Raw genomic sequence first — 20,291 nt, forward strand, 5'->3', positions numbered from 1 at the left:
ATTGAATTGTTCCACGGAGTATTCGGGAAATTCTTGTAGAATGTCCCGAATACTCAGATCTCAGAGATCGTTTAGGACTTACCTAAAAATATTTTGGGGGATAATGCGGTTTTAAGTGAACGTATTCTCATTTCCGTTCCTGTAATTGAAGTAGTTAACGTATTCTGAAGTTTTTCTTTTTAGATTTTTCTTAATAACCATTTCTATTATTGGTATTTCTTGAGTTATTTTCTACTTGTATGTATATTTTATTCTTCTAAGCTCTGTTTTAATTACGTTGCTGTTTTTGATTTGTTCTCTTTAATTTTTAGAACATATATGAGAACTACTTTTTTTTTTTAATATATTTCATTTTGAATTTTTAATATACAGTAAATCCCAGTTATTTACCTTACCGTGACAGGGTCAAGTCAGTAGCTTCTCTACTGACATCCTCAATTAACTATATCAACCAATCAATCAATTACTTGTTTTCATGTTTAGACAATCTAGCTATATAAATAAAAATGAAACTGACCATGTTTGTGACTTAATAATTCTTGAATCACCCGACCGATCTCGATCAAATTTTCAACATAGATGAGGTTCGGACCTGGTATGTTTTTTATCGTTTCACTTTGACAGTGCAACTTAGAGGAGGGGGATATATATCTTTTTCATTCATTTATTCATATATATAAAATATATATATATATATATGAATGAATGAATGAATGGAAATGACCGATATCAGATAGAGAGTTTGAGTGATAGTAAAAACTGACTGATAGTCAGTGATAGTAAAATTTATTAGCGGAACATACATTTATTACTATTGTTTCTTACTTTAACCAGCGAAGCGGCTAATTGCCGCTAGTTTATTATAAGAACCAAAGTAGAAAGAATGTTCCCATGCCTTAACTTAATATTAACAGAGTTCTTGTTTTGTTTGTTGAAGTACTGGCTTGTTTACCTGATGTATCTTCGAAGAACCATCATCAGATATTCTTTACACGAGGAGAAGAATCCTTTTCTATCATCTTTCTTCGTTTTAGAAGATTTATTTAAAAACGATAAGGTTAACAGCAATCCACTGCAAAGAGAAATAGAAGTAATTACTGTTATTTCATTTTCTTTTCTTTTTTATTTTTTTTAAATAATCAACTCTGTGTACAAATTATCACGAGGGGGACTGGAAGACCATCTTTAAAGGGAGAGGAGACATATTTGAACACTTCTCTGTTAATGATTTTTTTTTATTGCTATTGAATCACTCCTTTCATACAGATTTATAGCAGGCACTACAAAAGTGTGATCCCTTGATACAGAAAATAATTATTGTAAAATATATATATATCAGTAGTCTCGACATAACAAAAAAAAAAAAAAAAAAAAAAATTAGCGATATTGTGTTCAGTTGTCTGGGGTGGTCATATTTCAGATCGTTTGTTCCAATCTGGTGTCTAAGTAATATGTTATCAAACTAAAATTATTATTAAAATCGAAAAAGTTAATCCATTCAATGTAGCTCTCCTCAACTTATTTGATGGTCGGAATCCTCCACCCACTGATGAGGTAATATTTGGTGGATCGCAAAGTTTTCGCATTAGACTAAACCAAATGTTGTGCCAAAGCCTTCGACTCGCTGTACGTTATAGGTTAAAATAGTGTTAATTAAAACCTCTAACAGTTAGATTTTTTTAAAAACATTTATTTAATTTTTAGTTGGTCTACGAACCAACACGTGATTATATTAATGTTAGTATTGAAATCTAAATATGGTTACAATCTTTGTCCTAATAATAAACGGTACCGGTAATGCATGTTCGTATTCAATATCTCATCACTATCCATTTTGAAATAACTAAATTGAAACAATACAGTTTTTAAGTTACAATTAAATCCTTACAATAGTTTAAAATCGATAACTTACCTGCATGCTAGTGACATCTATTAGCGTTTGGTAACTAGCGATATCTCATGTAGCGATATCTATTAGCATGACTCTTTATTATTAAGATTAGTGTGACATTTGCCGTTTATTTTAGGATTCTTTCAGTTAACTTAAGATTCTTTTATTTCGGGGGGGGGGGGTCATTAAAAGATTAATGCTTTGAAATTTCGGATCACATTATATTTCGGTAAATCTATGAAGTAAAGAGTTGTAGAGACTCAAAATAAAACATGTCAACTCTTTAAGTTGTGAGAGGGTAGAATCATTGAGTCACTTGTGTTGCGATCTGGTGAGAATTGCCCTGAAGTGAGGAGATACCTTTTTGCTTTGAACTAACAGATATCAGCCCTGTTTTTTCTTATTGAGTCCATTTTTTCCCCAGTGATAATATCTCCTATTGTGCTCATTGTAGATGCCCAGTATTTTCTAATAGTATTTTTCATCCCTCAGTGTATTGAAATCCCACCCGCCTCGGAAAATATCTGAAATCATCTCAAATTGGATCTGACTATGTGCTCATTGATTCAAGTTTAGAATACTCAAGTTAGTACATTGTAAATCATTTGTGAACACAGTGAACTGGGTTGACGTAAGGGCTTTTCATGTATTTGGCACGGGACGCCACAAAAAGTTGTTTATCTTTCTGAGATTGCGGTTCAAATAACCAAACTATGATGTACGAACTTTAATTTTATGCAGTCGAATCAACATTAGTATTCAAGTACTGATGTCCACCAAAATGAATGCAATCACAATTTTTATAACTTGTTTTTACAAGAGGTGTAAAAAAACGTTTTTGAGACGTCTTGTGCTCAACAGAAAAAATAGCCTTTTAGACCCTATTCTTAATTATTATTTTTCTTATCTCATATCCTATATGAAGTATTTTTTTTTTTTTTTAATAAATCACAAACCTTAAATTTCTGTGGTTCCTTTTTTCTTTCTTTTTTCTTTTGTTCATGGTATGGTGATTCATTTTCATTGTAAATTTAATTCTCCTCCCCTGAAAATCAGCTTTAATCATGAGATAAGAATCAGGCATATCTACTCTGCTGCCATCTACTGATGGAAAGAAGACTAAATGATTTGCACAATACTCGCTAGGTGTCATTAGCATACTTGTCTTTCAAGTTTACGAGTTAATCGCTACTGAGCATACTTATTATATATATACACTCTATAGTATATATATATATATATATATATATATATATATATATATATATATATAGAGAGAGAGAGAGAGAGAGAGAGAGAGAGAGAGAGAGAGAGAAAGAGAGAGAGAGAGTGTGTGTCTCAAAACAACATCAACAATGTTTGGGAGGTGATTCCTAAAACCAAGATAAGACGAAAAGTATAGACCAACTTGGTTGAACAAATGCTTTCTTTCAGAGTTATAGGCTGCTAAAAAAATGAAAAAATGAACTTTAAAGGTCCATAGCTCCGATACTATGGAACCTTCCGTAGTCGGGTCAACACTTCACTTCGGAACTAATATGTGCACTATCCAAAAATACATGTTTCAGAATCCTAAGGTACTCACGCAACAATTTTTATAGAGGCAGTTTGGCTACTGGCATTTAATTTGAAGTACGCACCAACTACCTCTATAAAAATCCGGAGCCTATAACTCCGAAAGGAAGCACTTTTGCATCTCAGATTGGTCTATACTTTTCGTCTTATGTTGGTGTCAGGAATCACCTTCTAAACTTTGTCTGCGTTGTTTTGAAACACTATATATATATATATATATATATATATATATATATATATATATATATATATATATATATAGATAGATAGATAGATAGATAGATAGATAGATAGATAGATAGATAGATAGATAGATATAGATATAGATAGATAGATGAACAAACTCCATGGCTCTGGATAAGTAGCTTAACAAATAAAACACAGTTCTGACCAGAGCAGAATGAAATATATTAAAAACTATACTTACAATGTGTTACAGTTTCAAGGACCTAACGTCCTCTTCATCAGACACCAACACTCTGTGTTGGTGTCTGATGAAGAGGACGTTAGGTCCTTGAAACTGTAACACATTGTAAGTATAGTTTTTAATATATTTCATTCTGCTATGGTCAGAACTGTGTTTTATTTGTTATGATATATAGATAGATATATAGATATATATATATATATAGATAGATAGATAAAGTGGAGAGCTCAACACACGTTATATGAACATAAAAACCTTTGATATTAATTTTAGACATATGATAGAAACTGAAACATGTAGTTAGTATGGTAACAGAGGGGTTTCCTTTATATTTCTAAGTACAATGAGGTTTAACTTACTTTTTGAGGTGGGTTTAAAATTTGAATAAGATCGAGAAGCACTACACCTAGTGCTTATCTAACAATTCATTATTACGTATTCACGTACCTCAGCATATAAAAATTATCCACTGCAAACGTCGCGTTTATCATTCCTTGGTATAGAAGGTCATTTTTCATTTGTTTCTCCATTATTTTGTTTTCTGAAACATTAAAAAATATGATTCTATAAAATGAAATATTTAATATGAAATGCAAGCAAATAATATCTCTACATATCGTAAGTGTTATGACTTCATATCATGCATAATTAGTATTATTATTATTATACAAATAATGGCGATAAACCTTGAAAAGTTTCTTTATGACAGAAACTAGCTCGTGTAGTCATCGTCACTATTTGTATCATGGTGCAATAGCATTCTTAACAATCGAACTTTTAATTTTAAAATTAATAATGTTTTATCACATAAAGGAAATCTTTTAAAGGGTATTCTCAAGGTTCGGCCTTAGGACCATTATGATTCAGTTTTTCATTAATGACGTAATGCACTATCTCGAAAATATAAATGTTTTATTATATGCTGACAATGTAAAGTTTTTTTTTCTTTTTAGTGGTGACCAATATAAGTGATGTAACTTTCATTCAGAAGCCATTACTCGTGGATGGTATTTATAAATAGGTTTATGATAATACTATGAGTATACATAGTAGTAAATGTAAGCATGTAATGCATACGAAGAACACTCATTACATAGTAACTAAATATAGGACAAATGTTAAACCTGTAGGAAATATAAAATCCGTCAGGGACTTTGGTGTAACATTTGGCTTTCAATTCATATTCAATAAATCATGTAACTGATATAAAACATGTAGAAATCGTAATTGCCGATTTACTTAGAAACTGCTCAAGTTTCAAAAACTTCAACACATACATAAATATACAAAACTCTTGTCAGACCCAAATTTTAACTTCCAAGTGCGATTTGGTTAAATATAAATGGAGGAAGTAATCACAAAATAGCAAAAGATTAATAAAAGTTTACAAAACATGTGTACAGTAGAGCGTCGATTATCCGAAGTAATTGGGGGACATGGGTGTTCGGAAAACTGGTTTGTTCGGATAATCGAACTGTACATGTTTATTTGCCAAAAAGAAGTACTGTACAGTAAATTTATTCATAAAAAGAAGTGTGCTGATTGTTGAAACACAGCGACTGGCGGCTTGGCCGGTCAGCAGCACCTTATGAAGGCCCCATTAGAAGCAATGTTCCGCCAGCGGTGGTTCAGTGCGGCGACTACTGTGTAAAACTTGGTTTGGGAGTGAGGGGGATGATGGACGGTAGGGTGGGAGAGTAACAGGTGCGAGCGAGTACACAGTTCGGTTAAGCGGTCGTTCGGTTGACCGACGTTCGGATAATCGACGCTCTACTGTATTTCCATTTACACTTATAGCAATATCATTGTGAATATAAGCGATTATTAGCGGTCTTTAACCTAGATATTTTACCACGAAGAAGAGAACAATGAACCTTAATATTTTTTTAAAACGATTTTGTTTTAGAAAATAAATTGTACAGCCAATGTCTAGTAAATAAAATCTGAAGTGCCAACTTATGATATAAGGAAAACTAATTTATTGTGTACCAATGGTATGGTATGAAGCACATTCTTATATCTAATGTATTTACCACCACGAGACGTTTTGGAAATATATATAATAAGTCCTGAGTAAGCAAATTACTATTTCTTGACATGAACTTCTAAAAATTGAAATCCTTCGAAAATCCAGGAGGTCAACTGCTTCTCCTTGCCCTCGCTGCAGGAGGCCAAATCATATATAGACAGAAAAAAGAATGACATTTTCCGCAACAATAGTAGAAACTGCGAGTTAAGTTTAGAGTTTCCCCCCGTTTTCTATAAAAATTACGAAAATTTACTGAAGAAATGAGTTAAGAAAGGATGATTTGTAGTTCTTATGTGGTGTTTAGGTGTGTAAGTTCGGCAGTAAAGTTATGTTTAATATGTGAGAAGATATGTAGACTTTTTGTCTTATTTAATGTTTTAAATATTTTTTAGTATTTTTTAAACTATTCTGTGATAGACGCAGCGTACCAGCCATAACAACAGGCAATATTACCAATTTAATTCACATGGATGAGAAAGGTTTCAAAAATCAACAGAAAAAAATCAAACAGAACTAAAAGTAATTTCTCTGGGGTCTGTCAGAGCCCAGTGTGACCTCGGAGGGTAAACATACCGACCAAGCAGTAATATTTCACAATATTCAGATATTTGGAAACAAATTGCAAATTTAAAACTTAGTTTTCAAAATGCTCATATTTAGAAAGAAATGAACTAAACAGATTGGGTTTCCCCATACATTTTGATTAGTACAGAATGAAATACGTAAAACCGCCAACAGCCATAACAATTATTTTCCTCTAATTTTAAATACGTCTAAAATATTTAGCTCTTTACTTGTACATTATTTTTCAATTATGGAATGTCGCTGTGTTTCAGTTAAAGATTAAGATAAAGCAATTTCAAGCACTTTTTTTTCAGTTTTTCATCTGGATTTTATTGTTTTTTTTTTCGTAATTCAGATGGAGCCAGGGAGTTTATTTATTTATTTTTAGTTTTAGACTGTCTCATGATTCGGTGGGAATAATCATGAGTAGAAAGTTATTAAGGGAAAAGACACGACCGGGAAACTCCACGAAAGGGCAAAACTCACACAATGACGAACACAATGTTGTTTACCACAAACTCACATGGCCTGAGATCGACACAGGGACCCCCTCGCACCAGAAGCGAGCGCTCTACCACTGGGCCACCATGTCCTCCAAGGAAATTGCAGATACGTATATTAAACAAAGTGATCAAACAAACTCTATAGATCTTACTACAATGACAAAAGAGAGAAAAATCAGAAAATCATATAATTTATTGTCACAAATCAAATTTCATTTCCCGGAACAGATATAGTAGACAAAACACATTCATTTCTCATTTCTCTTCGTCTTTGAATCCACACAAGCCATCTGTACAATTTAAACTTGATAATTTGAAAGAATACTTTGTAGCTTAGAACAACAACGCACAGTTGCAAAATGACAGACAGTATTCCAGTAAAGACATCACCGAAACCTCTTGAGCTGTTTTTCTTAATATCAAGTATAGTGATGTACATGACATAAGGAAACGTTAAACCAAGAACCAAAGATGTTAATAAAAGTACCCACTCTTTACACGGATCAAATCCACTGCCATAAGCTTGATTATTAACGTTATTATTGTCATAGTTAATGATGATGTTGTTGTTGGTATTATTTTGGTTTTCGATGGTACAAAATGGCTGCTGTCTACCTTCAGCTGGCGGCATCATTTCAAACTTCCAACCGCACAGTTCGCAAGAAGACCTGTGGTCCTTAGCCAACCATTGCTCTAAACATGACAGATGTACCAATGCAATGGATCCTCGGCATTGGCAAGGTGTTAGCAGGGTCCCTCCACTCTCTCTGCAGATTCTACAACACATCTCGTCAGATGGTGTCTCTGTCAATGTATTTGCATGTATAGACGATTGGATTGATTCGGTCTCAGTGCTGGATGAGATGGATTGTATGTTACTATCATTCATATTGGATGATATCGTATTCAAAGCGCGAGCAGTTACATCGTTGCCCTTGTTGGAAGAGACACGTTTTGTATGATGGCTTTTCTTCATTTTGCAACAAAAATTCTTGTAATTTCGCTCTGCGTTGATGAACAGTAATATTTTAATAAGCTTGTCAATACACGAATTACTCGATAAACTTTATACAAACAGTCACAGTTTTTGACCTTCGAAATGAAAATTTTATTTTCTTTTAAATGTAATTACGTATGCTTGCTATAATTTGCTATCCAAATATGCATACACAACTGAAATGAAACTATGGATGCCAAACAAACAAAATATAACAACAATATTGATTGTGACAGTTATGTTCTTTAAAACTATGCGGTAGCCAGTGTTGTAAACAAATGCTTTCAGAAAGTAGCTAAATGACACATAGAATCTAGTTTAAAATGGCTAAATTTATAGTTAACAGAAGAAAAATTAGTAAATATTTCCGAACTTTAGTGTACTAACTTAAAATATACTGTAATATTATTCTTTTTTGCATTTGTACATCAAACATACACGCTTAAAACATTTATAGTACGTTTTCCTCACTCATTAACTAAAAGTACTAAAATCTCTTCGAGTCTTTCGTTCGTATCCAATTCTTGTGATAATAATGGCTAATATTTTAGTCACATAATTGATTTAGCGTAACGTTAAAATCACATAGCCCAAGTAAAATATATATTCGAAATAAGACATGCACAGATTAACTATGGGAAGACAAGGGTTCGGAATATCAATTTGCCGCGAAACCATGAAATACGTAGACAAGAGTGCAGAGAGAGGAGTTAGCAAATAAGCTAGAGCTGGTTTCAATTTATATTTTTCTAATAAATTCTGATTGGTAAAGATTCAACTACTGCTAGAAACAAATTACTAGAAATTAGTAATTCTTGAAGCAGAAAATTCTTAATTTCAAAATCTTAATAAAAGACAGGACCAGACAAATTTTACCGGGAAATTTCAAATAGTAATGATAGAACAATTTCAAATATTACACCAACTAAGTGGAATGTATTGTACTGTATGTGTGAAGATCGAAGGGCAATTTATATGTATTAAATAGTTGTAGGACAGCATCCCACTTTTTTTTTTTACTATTTTAATTGAATGGACACACTTACCGCCGTACTCAAGTACAACGACGCTGGTGTGAAACTCGATCAGCCACAACATACACCAAAATCTCAGTCCATACAGACAAGCAATATCACCTTTGGCTACTTTTAGGTTGAATATATTCTTTATGTTGGATTTCAACGAAAAGGATAACAGCATCCTAGTCAGTATACCTGTCAGAAGAAAATATATTTTTAAAATCTCAAAATTAATATACTAAATACTTATAAATAACTACAAAGTGTATAATCAATTTCATTAAACTAATTTCTTATTACTTATTCAGTTGTTATAATTAAACATCTGAGTCATCTGTGTTATTTAGCCCATTTCATTAAAACTGAAGTTTGTCATTGTTAATATTTAATACCGGTATTTATATTTCTCATACTTAATGTAAGTAATATCGGACCTTATGCAGATTCGTTTTTAGCGTTGTATTAAGAACTTGACTAACGCCTAATACTAACTCCTGTATTTTGTACGAGGCACGCCCACAAAATAAGTGTACTAGGGCCCTCGCGGGCAGAAGGAGTGTGTTATTGCTATGTTGGTCACACTGGCATGTAGCATAGCTTCTACCCTTTTCAGCGAGCCGAATTACGTTTCACTACAACCAAAACTGTAGCCACAGTACCGTAACGTCTCCCGTGAAAGATGTCGATAAAATTTGGCGCCAAATGCGAGATTAGCAGCGTTATTCGTTATCTCGTTGTGAAGGGAAAATCTTTGTCTGAAGTTTTTAAGAAGATCAAATCAGTTTATGGCAAAAGAATTACGAATCGTACGAGTGTGTTTAAATGGTGTCGTGAGTTTGAAAACGGTTATACTGAAGTGCACGATGAGCAAAGGAGTGGAAGACGGTCGATTTTGACTGATTCGCGCATTCCCCTGACCTAGCGCATTCAGACTACCATCTGTTCACCTCCCTAAAGATGCACATGGGTGGGAAAAATTTTTTAACTGGCGAGAAAGTGAAGTTGGGGGTGAAGAATTGTTCAAAATAGGTGGCGGCAGACTTCTTTGACCGAGACATAAAACAAAATTTATCCCTCGACTCACTAAGTGCATCGAGAAGGATGGCGAATACATGATAAAATAGTTCACATATGTACTGATGTAACCATGTAAAAAGTTTTGTTTTAAATATTTTTTTGAAACCTACAAAAATCTTGTTCATTTAGTTTCTGAACATAAGTGAAGTTAAAAACGATTTATATCGTAAGGGGCCAACCACAACTCTTAACATATTTCTGCTAAAGTGTTTGGACAACCCTGCGAAAAAGTCGAAGTTTGCCTTTTTCGATATAAATCGTTGTTAACTTCACTTACAAATCATTAAATACGGAAATTAGCATCACGCATTAATCAAGCTGATAATACAATGCTAAATACGACTCTGCATAAGGCCCATTATCTTTATTTATAATGCAAATTCATTTTGAAAAAGTAAATAACATTTAACTAAAGTGGCAGGGGAAATCAGGTACATCACGTCATTACATCATTATTAAAAAAATACATCATAAAAAAAATCCGTTACGTTTCAATGAAAACAGAAAAACAATTCTCCACATAAAACCAAAAAAAATGAAATCTTTGAGTTTTACGTTTCACGCTTATGCCGGCTAGGCTAAAGGAGACGGTCATGATGAGAAATGAATGAAATGGTGGAATGAAAAAAATGGAAGGAAAGGCAGAACCCCGAGAAAACCAACGCACACTGTGTTTGTCCACCACAAGGTTCACTTGGCGGGAGCAGGGTTTGAACCCGGGGCCCCATGCACCAGAGGTGAACGCTCTACCACTGAGTCACCGCGGCCCCCTCCACGTAAAACAATAAACTAAAACAAAAAAGAGTGCGTATTTATCGAACACCATTAAGGGTAGCCAATACTAATTTTTATACTGAATTGAGTTATCTTCGAAAAGTTGCTTCCGTACTCGTTCCGGGGCGAGTAGTTAAAGATTGACTCTTTTAAAACAAAGTTATAACATTCACTGACCATCTAAAACATTAGACCAACCGATACTTTTTGAACGAAATCGTTGGGCTTACGTAAGAGGCATGCGGCACAACTGAACCGCTTACCAGACGGTAACATAGATCTTACTTGGTCAGTTAATGTGATGCATATGTGTAGAATGGAGAAGGCCGTAGATATATCAGAGTTTGATTGAGGCCAGACTGTAATTACCAGACAACTGACAACGAGCATATTTGTAACAGTGCGATAGTAACAGTATCTATAGTGCCACTGTAACAATAAGACTTAGTTCCCGCAGTTCTATACTAACTAAAATTCTGAGAATTTGTATAGATATATAAACCCAACGAAATATGCTAGTTTTACAAAAAAATACAAATATATTCATACTTAGGTACGCAACGTCCAGTGGCGTATTTATGATTTTGTTTCGAGGGGGGCTTCGCTAACTTTAATCCTGGACATGTGAAAATTCTGCAAGATATTTCATTTACTTTAATATGGTAACTAAAATTTCGGGGTGGGGTTTAAGCCCCCCTCTTAAATACGCCACTGGCAACGTCAATTAATTGAACACTAATTCTTAGATGGCAGAGTGGTTCAGTACTGGGTCGAGATTTTTATGTAGCACTTTTAGTGGAAAAGTTAGGAACTTTGCCTTGCAAAAATGATCTTTAACTCGTTCGAAGATTTTTCTTTCTTTTTTCGTATTCTTCTTTTTTATCCTTCTGCAAATAAATAAATAAATAAACTGTTGCAAGTCTTGTACTACAGTAAATTGTTGTTCTAAAATAAAATATTTAAGCTCACTCATTAAAATCATGTAGGTAGTATAAAGTTAGGTAGGTAGTATGAACTAAGTTAAGACAGTTAGATATAATGAATTACTAATAAAACTCCAACTGACCAATGCAGTATATATATTTTAAGTTATATATTTGTATTACAGTTTCGGCTATGTAACATAGCCTTCCTCAGACAAAAGTTCAGACTTCCTCAAAGTTTACGTTTACAGTAATTAAAAAGTTACTTTTTATGAGCCAATTGAAAGTTTACGTTTTGTAAAGAGAAAGTGGGCGTGTCTTGCATCCGGATTGTATATAAGCTGTCAAAATTGGATATTTCTCTCATAATGTGTTTGAGGAAGGTTATGTTACATAGCTGAAACTGTAACATAAATATATAATCTTAAAATATATATACTGCTTTGGTCAGTCGGAGTTTTATTAGTAATCATGAATGTTCCAAAGCTACAATGAATAATTTACATAATGAATTAACTTACGGATACTGAACGAAGTGTTTAAAAAGTGAAATAAATAATAACAGTAAAATAATACTTTGGCAAAATAATATGCACTAAGAATTTTTTTTTTTTTTTTTTTTTTTTTTTACAAATGTAGTGTACTTTAATAAAATGTACAAAAAAGAGTGAAAACTTTTAAGGTGGGGTAATTCAATATTGTTACTTTAATAAACATTTAGGAAAATTCACAGAAAAGGAAACAATAATTGTTTGGTTGTGGTAAAATGAATAATTCAGATTGAGATTAAAAGTATTTGGCGCGAATCAATCACTTCTTTAATATCCATCAAAACTTTAGTGCCTTCAACATATCTAAGTATATATACATACACGATCATTAGAAGTAGTATTTTTAATATCCATCTCTTGAACTTAACTATCCTTTAACCTAAAGGGCATAATCGTCGGACGTTAACCGGAAATATCTTAAATTTAACTGAATAATTGATTCATAATGTCGCTTTGTAAAATCCACATTTAAAGATAGAGTGGTGCCATATATTGGCTGTAAGTGTTCTTTGCACTCACCTTAAGACAAACCCTTGTATATACTGTATATAATATGACATTTAAAGTAATTTATTTTTCTTGACATCCTTACCTTCTTTAGAAGCCAACTGAATCTTCTCACATTCCACAGTTTTGGTCGTAGAGTTGTTCGTCGTTAAAATTTTGTCCGTCGTTTCGGACGGCCGTTTGTTTACTTCATAAGAGTAACTATTTCTATTACGGTAGGATCCAAGAGTCCGTATAATTATAGTTGGCAATAGATCATAAGCTGTTCCAACAGCTAACAGCACAGCGAGGAAAGCTAACATGATTCTGGAAATAATCATATTTATATTTTAGAATATTTAATATCAGAGTTAACTTAAACATAAAAATACCAGAAGATAAACATTTATGCATAAATACGAAGTAAAATCCTGCAATAAAAGATGAAATTGTTAACTTTCATTATATACCAAAGTCCATTTCACGTACCAAATTTCATGTATGCGTCAAAAAATACTTTATTCCCTGCGGTCGCTATATTAAATGTATTCGCTCCCCATCTCTTCTGAGGAAAATTTCCAGTGAAGATGACCATATTTCATATATCAAAAGACTCATACAAATGAGGGTCAGTCAATATTGGATAAGATTGACCTTGTATTTTAAAAAGTAGCTGAGGTATGTTTTTATTTGGTACGAGTAGTCCTTGATACTTCTGTTAAAGATCGACGAGAGGTGGTATTCCTATGTAGCATAAGAAAGCACCAATAAGATAACGACATCAGTAACGTAAGAAACACTATGTATACACGACTCCAAAAGTGCATTACCACCTGCAATTCTCCTTTTCCTGCAATAGCAGGCAACCCAAAAATCTCGGCGGTTGGGTTGGTTGCGAATTCGAAAGGCGTTGGACAAAACCTCAATTTTGTCACAAATATATCAGTGTGGCAAACTGCAGATAAGGGAATAAAACAAATTGTTAAGAATGACAATTTTATTATTGTGATGGAGTTGGATGACATCAAAAGTTACAAAATGACTTACTTAAGCAGTTCAAACAAGATGAATGGTAAAAAACAGATATCAGAAGAAAGCATTTCTCTCCTTCCCCCAGCCCCACCCAAAAAAAGAAACTCATAAAAAGAAAAAGTTACATAATATAAAAGTTTCATATGAAAGCCTAACAGCACAAAAACAAATATCTACACGAAACGAAAAAGAGACAAACACAGAATAGGGGACACCAGTGGCGTAGCAGACTTGCGGCCTTCCCATGCAAGATAAAGAGGCAAGACCCTAGTTGTAAACCCCATTGTTATAATAATAATAATAATAATAATAATAATAATAATAATAATAATAATAATAATAATAATAATAATAATTACTATTATTATTATTATTAAAAAGTCGTTTCCTTTTCTAAATCTCTGACTCTGCCTCAGAGCATAAATGCATATAGCAATCATGTGTGCACCTTTTGTCAATTAGCGGTCCCAAAGGCCAAAAGGGATGGAAATCTCCAAGGAAGAGAAACAAAAAACTTTCTTACGGTAAATTCTAGTTCAAAGTTCGAAGTACTTGCTTTTCCACGTGATTTTTTGTTTCTTTCTTCAGGGAACAAAAAAGTTCTAGCGCCTAAGAAATTACATCATATAATATTGCAAATTTGCAAGTGGATGTATTTACATTGCAATGTTTGGTAATAAAGATATTATGATTAGAAAACAATCTTGCAAAAAGTAAGTTTAATTTCTTCATCCATCGCAAGTCTTAGGGGACCTTTATACCTCGCATCCCCACTCCCCGAATATCGATATCGAAAATTTAGAATGATTATATTCATGTCCATATATTTGCGATATCGAATGTTGATATATGATAATATAGATATCGATGATAGCGATATATCGACATATCACAGGCCCAGATTCCGAGAAGTGATGCTTGAAATATACTGGAATCAACAATCAAATTCTAAATAAGTTTTTAATTTCCGTATCCAATGTTGAGGGGGAAGGGTGGAAGTCTACTTAGCTACAGAGGCCATATCAATTGTGTTCTCAAACCAGCCATTACACCAGCTATTATCAAAGTGTTAAGTCAGCCATTGTCTGCGAGTTACCCCAGTTCCATTTGAAGTTTGAATGAAAACCTGAATTACAAAACATCCCAAGTCCACTCTTTTTCTTCGTATTTTTCGTTTTCTGTTAGCATCTATGTTTCAGGGCTACTCACTTGCATAATACGTAAGTCCAAGTCAAAACTTTTTAAAAAAAAATCAAAATAATTTCAGCTAAACAGAATAGCATTCCAAGTATAATCTTCTTGTCTTTCTTCTAAAAACAAAAAAGTACTCCGGTGGACTTCGGATGTTCTGCAATTCAGATCTTCAATTTTATTTACGGTCTTTAACCATCTTTAAATCGCAGGCTCCTTGCTTTCATAAAAAGCATTTGTTGTGTAGATTAAAATCAAAAATGAATTAATCTATATTCTTGGGAACTTATTGTTGCACCAACACACACATATACAGGGTGTAACAAAAAGGTACAGCAAAATTTCAGAGGTGGATTCCTTATGGGTAGACAAGCAAAATCGTTCATATGACCATATGTCGGGAAATGTATCATTACAGAGTTAAGGGCATTGAGCCGCCTAATGGTGGAAATAGTCATATTCTGGTCGCTCCTTAATGTGACTGAATTTAAACCTCAATAACTCAAACCCTAATTAACCTAGGAAGATATTTTTGATATCTATGTATTTCTAAAGGACGATGCTTTCCGCCTATATATATATGGTGAGTCAAAAGTCTTGGACACCTGCATAAGTTTTAAAATCGACGGGAAAAGTAAAAAGTGATGATGGGAAAAGAGGTTTGATGAGGGGCTGCAACTTTTGGAGTGTATGTCATTCATGGCCGCCATCTTGAAATCCGCCATTTTGGATTCAAGTCTTTTTTAAAATGGGAATGTGTATGTCACATCAGATAACACTAGCTTGAGCTCAGAAATTTATCAGGAATATAAAATTGTAATTTGTTTTTTCTATCTTGTACAGTTTAGAAGTTATTAATGTTCAAAAGTGGGAAATTACCTTGATACTGACCCAGTTCTCTCTGTTCCAGGTGATCTAAAATAGGTCTGACACGTGAACAGAAGATCGAAATCATCCTTATATCAGTGGAACGCAGCTACCGAACAATAGCAGCTGACTACAACCGACGGCACTCAGACAGAGAACCGGTATCGCACAGCACGGTGGCTCACGTGATCACCAAATTCCGAGAGACGGGCTCTGTTCAAGATAGGACACGTAGTGGGCGACCAAAGATTGCCACCAATGACGAAACTGCAACGGCGGTTGTTGCGTCGTTTGTGAAAAGTCCTACACGAAGTACCCGTCGTGTGTCCCTAGCATGTCCAATAAGCCAATCCTCCGTTATCCGGATATTGCACACCAATCAGTGGCATCCTTACAAGCTGCACATGCAACATAAACTGAAAGAGGATGACCCTGATCGCCGGTTGGAGTTCCGCATGTGGGCTACTGAACAACACGAACTGGATCCTGCGTTTGTCAAGGGCATACTGTTCAGTGACGAGGCGTATCTCACTTTGAACGGGGAGGTTAATCGACATAATTGTCGACACTGGTGTGACGCAAATCCGATCTGGGTTGACCCGAGTCGAGAACATAGTCCAGCGAAGGTGATGGTTTGGTGTGGCATATGGGACACCCGCATCATTGGGCCATTTTTCAGTTACAACACCTTAACTGCACCACAGTATCTGATGCTGTTGCAGGACTTTGTGTTCCCTGCCACACTGAACGCTGACGGCATTTTCCCATCTTATTTTCAGCACGATGGACCCCTCCAGACTATAGACTTGGTGTCCGTCAATGGTTGGATGAACACCTGCCACGGAAGTGAATTGGTCGCCGTGGTCCCGTGGAGTGGCTGCCCAGATCCCCTGACTTAACGCCCCTTGATTTTTATCTATGGGGACATCTTAAGCAGATAGTGTATGCTGAGACAATCCGTGATTTGAGACACCTGGAGGAACGCATCCAACAAGCCTGTGACCAAACTTCAGGAGACATCTCCTCCGTGTGAGACTCCAGTCAGAGTGGTTGCAGGGACTACAGTTGTGCATTGCACGAAATGGACAACACGTAGAACATGTGTTGTAGCATTCAGTATCAAGGTAATTTCCCACCTTTGAACATTAATAACTTCTAAACTGTACTAGATAGGAAAAACAAATTACACCACTAAATTCCTGAGCTCAAGCTAGTGTTATTTGATGGGTCATACACCCCCTTCCCATTTAAAAAAAAATGACGTGAATCCAAAATGGCGGATTTCAAGATGACATACACTTCAAAAGTTGCGGCCCCTCCTCAAACCTGTTCCCATCATTACTTTTTACTTTTCCCGTCGATTTTCACTTATGCAGGTGTCCAAGGACTTTTGACTCACCCTGTATATTTTATGTATGGGTGGGAGTACCACGGTGGTAATGGGAGGGTAATTACTTGTTTTTTGTTTGATTTTTGCATCAGCATTTTGGAGATGGCATTCCTTGGGGATACACTCATAAAATGCATATCAGCGGAAAGCTTAATTTTTGCAGAACACGTTGCTACTAAAATTACCTTCCTATCTTAATCAGAGTTTGATATATTGAGGTTTAAATTGAGACACATTAAGGAGCGACCAGAATGTGACTATTTCACACCAGTAGTCGGCTCAAAGGCCGTAATTCTGGAACGATGCATTTCCCGACATATGGTCATCGGAACGTTTTTGCTTGTCTACCAATAAGGAATCCACCCATGAAGTTTTGTCGTACCTTTTAGTTACACCCTCTATATGCAAGATCCGTTTTGTTGATTTACCAAATCACTCTTTTTTCCTCAAACAATTTACAAAAAGGGTCTTGAATGAGGTGGTCGCACTAGTAATGACATCCCGTAGCGTCGTTACGTAACACACACGGTATAAATAAAGCTTCAAAACCACAAATTGCAAGTTCTGCCGCAGATAATTCGGTAAGGTGTCTGCTTGTTGAGTGGGCAACCCAGATTCATATCACGGCTGGTACGGTTTGCTTTTTTTCCCTTTCAAAATACGTTTCTATATGTTTATATTTCTTCTTAATAATTACTTTCTTGCAATCTTAAATTAGTCAGGGTTAAGTAGTCAGAAGATTAAAATACATGTATGACTACTTTATCCGTGTGTGTGTACTCATATATGTATCTTTACATAATTGTTTTTTTCTTGGGGCCGCGGCGGCTCAGTAGTAGAGCGTTCAACTTTGGTGCTTGGAGTCCGGGTTCGATCCCAGTCCCCGACAAGTGAACTTTGTGGTGGACAAACACCGTGTGCGTGGGTTTTCTCGGGGTTCTCCCGTTTTCTCGCTTTGTTCATTCCACCATTTCATTCATTACTCATCATCACCGTCTCCTTTAGCCTAACCGGCATAATCGTAGGACGTAAAACCCAAAGATTTCATTAGTTTCTTTCTTTCAACTAGTGTTGCCACGAGAGCAGACAGAAACCTTTGATACGAGACACGAGACGAGACAGACTACTTGTCCCGTCTCGTTTCCGAGACGAGACGAGACGTCTCTTGAAATTCCTCGTATCGTCTCATATCTCAAAAATGAAAAGACTCGGAATAAATTATTGCCTTCGAAAGTATACCAGCGTTTATTATTTCAAATGAGGACTATCCTAAAAGAACAAGGAAGACCTAAAGTTATTTTTTAAACGATTCTTACAAACAGCTTTCATTTCTAATTTCCAACCGATTCAAGTTTAAATATTTAGTGATACTCTTCCAGATTCAAGTAAAATGTTAAACCATTCTTTGAGATCAGTGTTTCAGAATATTTCATTCCGAGGGCTGGTGGTTATATCTATGTATAAAAATCATTTATAGAAATACAAGTTCTCTTAATGCCAGTTTCATCAGCAACTAACCATTGTTCATGAGTTTTCTCGTTTCGAACAAAGACAGAAACGTGTAGGCCTTTTCTTGTACTGAGTTTGAAAGGATGCTGGTTTGACAATAAAATTTAGTTTCGTTTTATTGTTTTATGATGTTATTCGAACCAAAGTCATTTTTGAAATCAGAAAATCACATGGGCCTTCTTATATTTTGAAGTGGCGCCAGAGGATTTGAAAAAAGGATTTCAGAATAAGTGGGGAAGGCTTGCCTTTCGACTGTACCGACGATATTGACAAATATTCCTGTCGTAATAATTCATTACTGGAAACCATTGGCGCCCGAAGAATTTTTAAGGGAGTCATCTCCTTGATTGCTATATTACGACTGATATTTAATATACGTAGTTTGCTATATTACACATATATTTTCGTGAGCAAGGGCGGCTGGGCCCCTTCCCCCTCCGTTCGGGCGCCCGTGGTCGAAACTAAGTAGTCGTTGTTTTAATCAGTGTTTCTTCCAGACATGTTTTTGGGGTGCTGTTCCTGGAACTCTAAGAGTACCTCCCACGGGGAGACCAAAATAATACATCTATAATAGAATAATATCAGCAGTACCCCCGGAATCCTAAATATACCCTCCCAGGAACATTTTTCTGAAAGAAACACTGATTGGAAGATTGTAGTCGTGTTGTGTGTTGTGCTGATAACCAAACAAAAGTGGTTAAAAGCTGTAATTTTAACCAATTTGTATAACAGCTCCTTTTTGTGGGCCTCATCCGCTCTAGTGTTGCCACGAGACGAGACATTTCTCGTGTCTCGTCTCTCGAGACTAGACAGCTTGAAGTCTTCTCTCGTCTCATCTCGTGGAAACACTACTTTCGACCATGTGGGTTACTGCCTCGATCTTGGAAATGTCCTCGAAGGGATTGTGCTATGAATAACAGATTTTATTCGAACTAATTGACTGACTCCGATGCAACATTGTTCCAATTTCGCCTATTCGCAATGTAATGGAATAGACAAACATACGTTTATATGGTTACATGAAGGCGGTCCCGTGTTCGATTCCTGGTGGGGGCACTCGGTCGAAAAATTTAAAAGATTTTCAGGCCAGTCACCTTGAATGAGATTTTCCTTGGTTTTCCACATTCACACCAGGAAGATGCCAGGGTGATACCTTAGGTTTCAGATCACTTCCTTTCTTCCCCAATCCTTTCTTCCTTCCCTTTCCCCGGAAAGTGTGTTCGCCTAGAGATGTCATCTCTCGAACGTGACGGGTTAAATGGTCTCAGATGCCGAAAGCCCAGAAATCTAAATCCTAAATCCTAAATTTACAAAGTTACTTCTGGGAAACAATGTTCTTTCATATTTCAATTTATATTCCAATATATATATTTCTATATATTGATATATTTCTATATATTTCTATCTATATATATATTTCTATATATATTGATTTCTATCTATATATTTCTATATATATATTGACGTATGTTTACCGTTTCTTTTC

General features: G+C 35.1%; 1 protein-coding gene across 1 annotated transcript in view; it reads right to left on the reverse strand.

Annotated features, from left to right (window-relative positions):
• LOC145690158 (nose resistant to fluoxetine protein 6-like) overlaps positions 1 to 20,291 on the reverse strand; it is a 156,123-nt gene that overhangs the window by 27,930 nt on the left and 107,902 nt on the right. The window contains exons 4-7 of the mRNA XM_081764769.1: positions 12,923 to 13,143; positions 9,033 to 9,200; positions 4,341 to 4,434; positions 953 to 1,072 (exon numbers count right to left, since the gene is read on the reverse strand). Of these exons, the coding sequence (XP_081620895.1) occupies positions 953 to 1,072; positions 4,341 to 4,434; positions 9,033 to 9,200; positions 12,923 to 13,143 (603 nt within the window). The remainder of the gene's footprint in view (positions 1 to 952; positions 1,073 to 4,340; positions 4,435 to 9,032; positions 9,201 to 12,922; positions 13,144 to 20,291) is intronic.

The sequence above is a fragment of the Thermobia domestica genome, chromosome 7 (genome assembly GCF_964235325.1).
Source record: "Thermobia domestica chromosome 7, izTheDome1.hap1.1, whole genome shotgun sequence".
In the NCBI taxonomy this organism is placed as follows: domain Eukaryota; kingdom Metazoa; phylum Arthropoda; class Insecta; order Zygentoma; family Lepismatidae; genus Thermobia; species Thermobia domestica.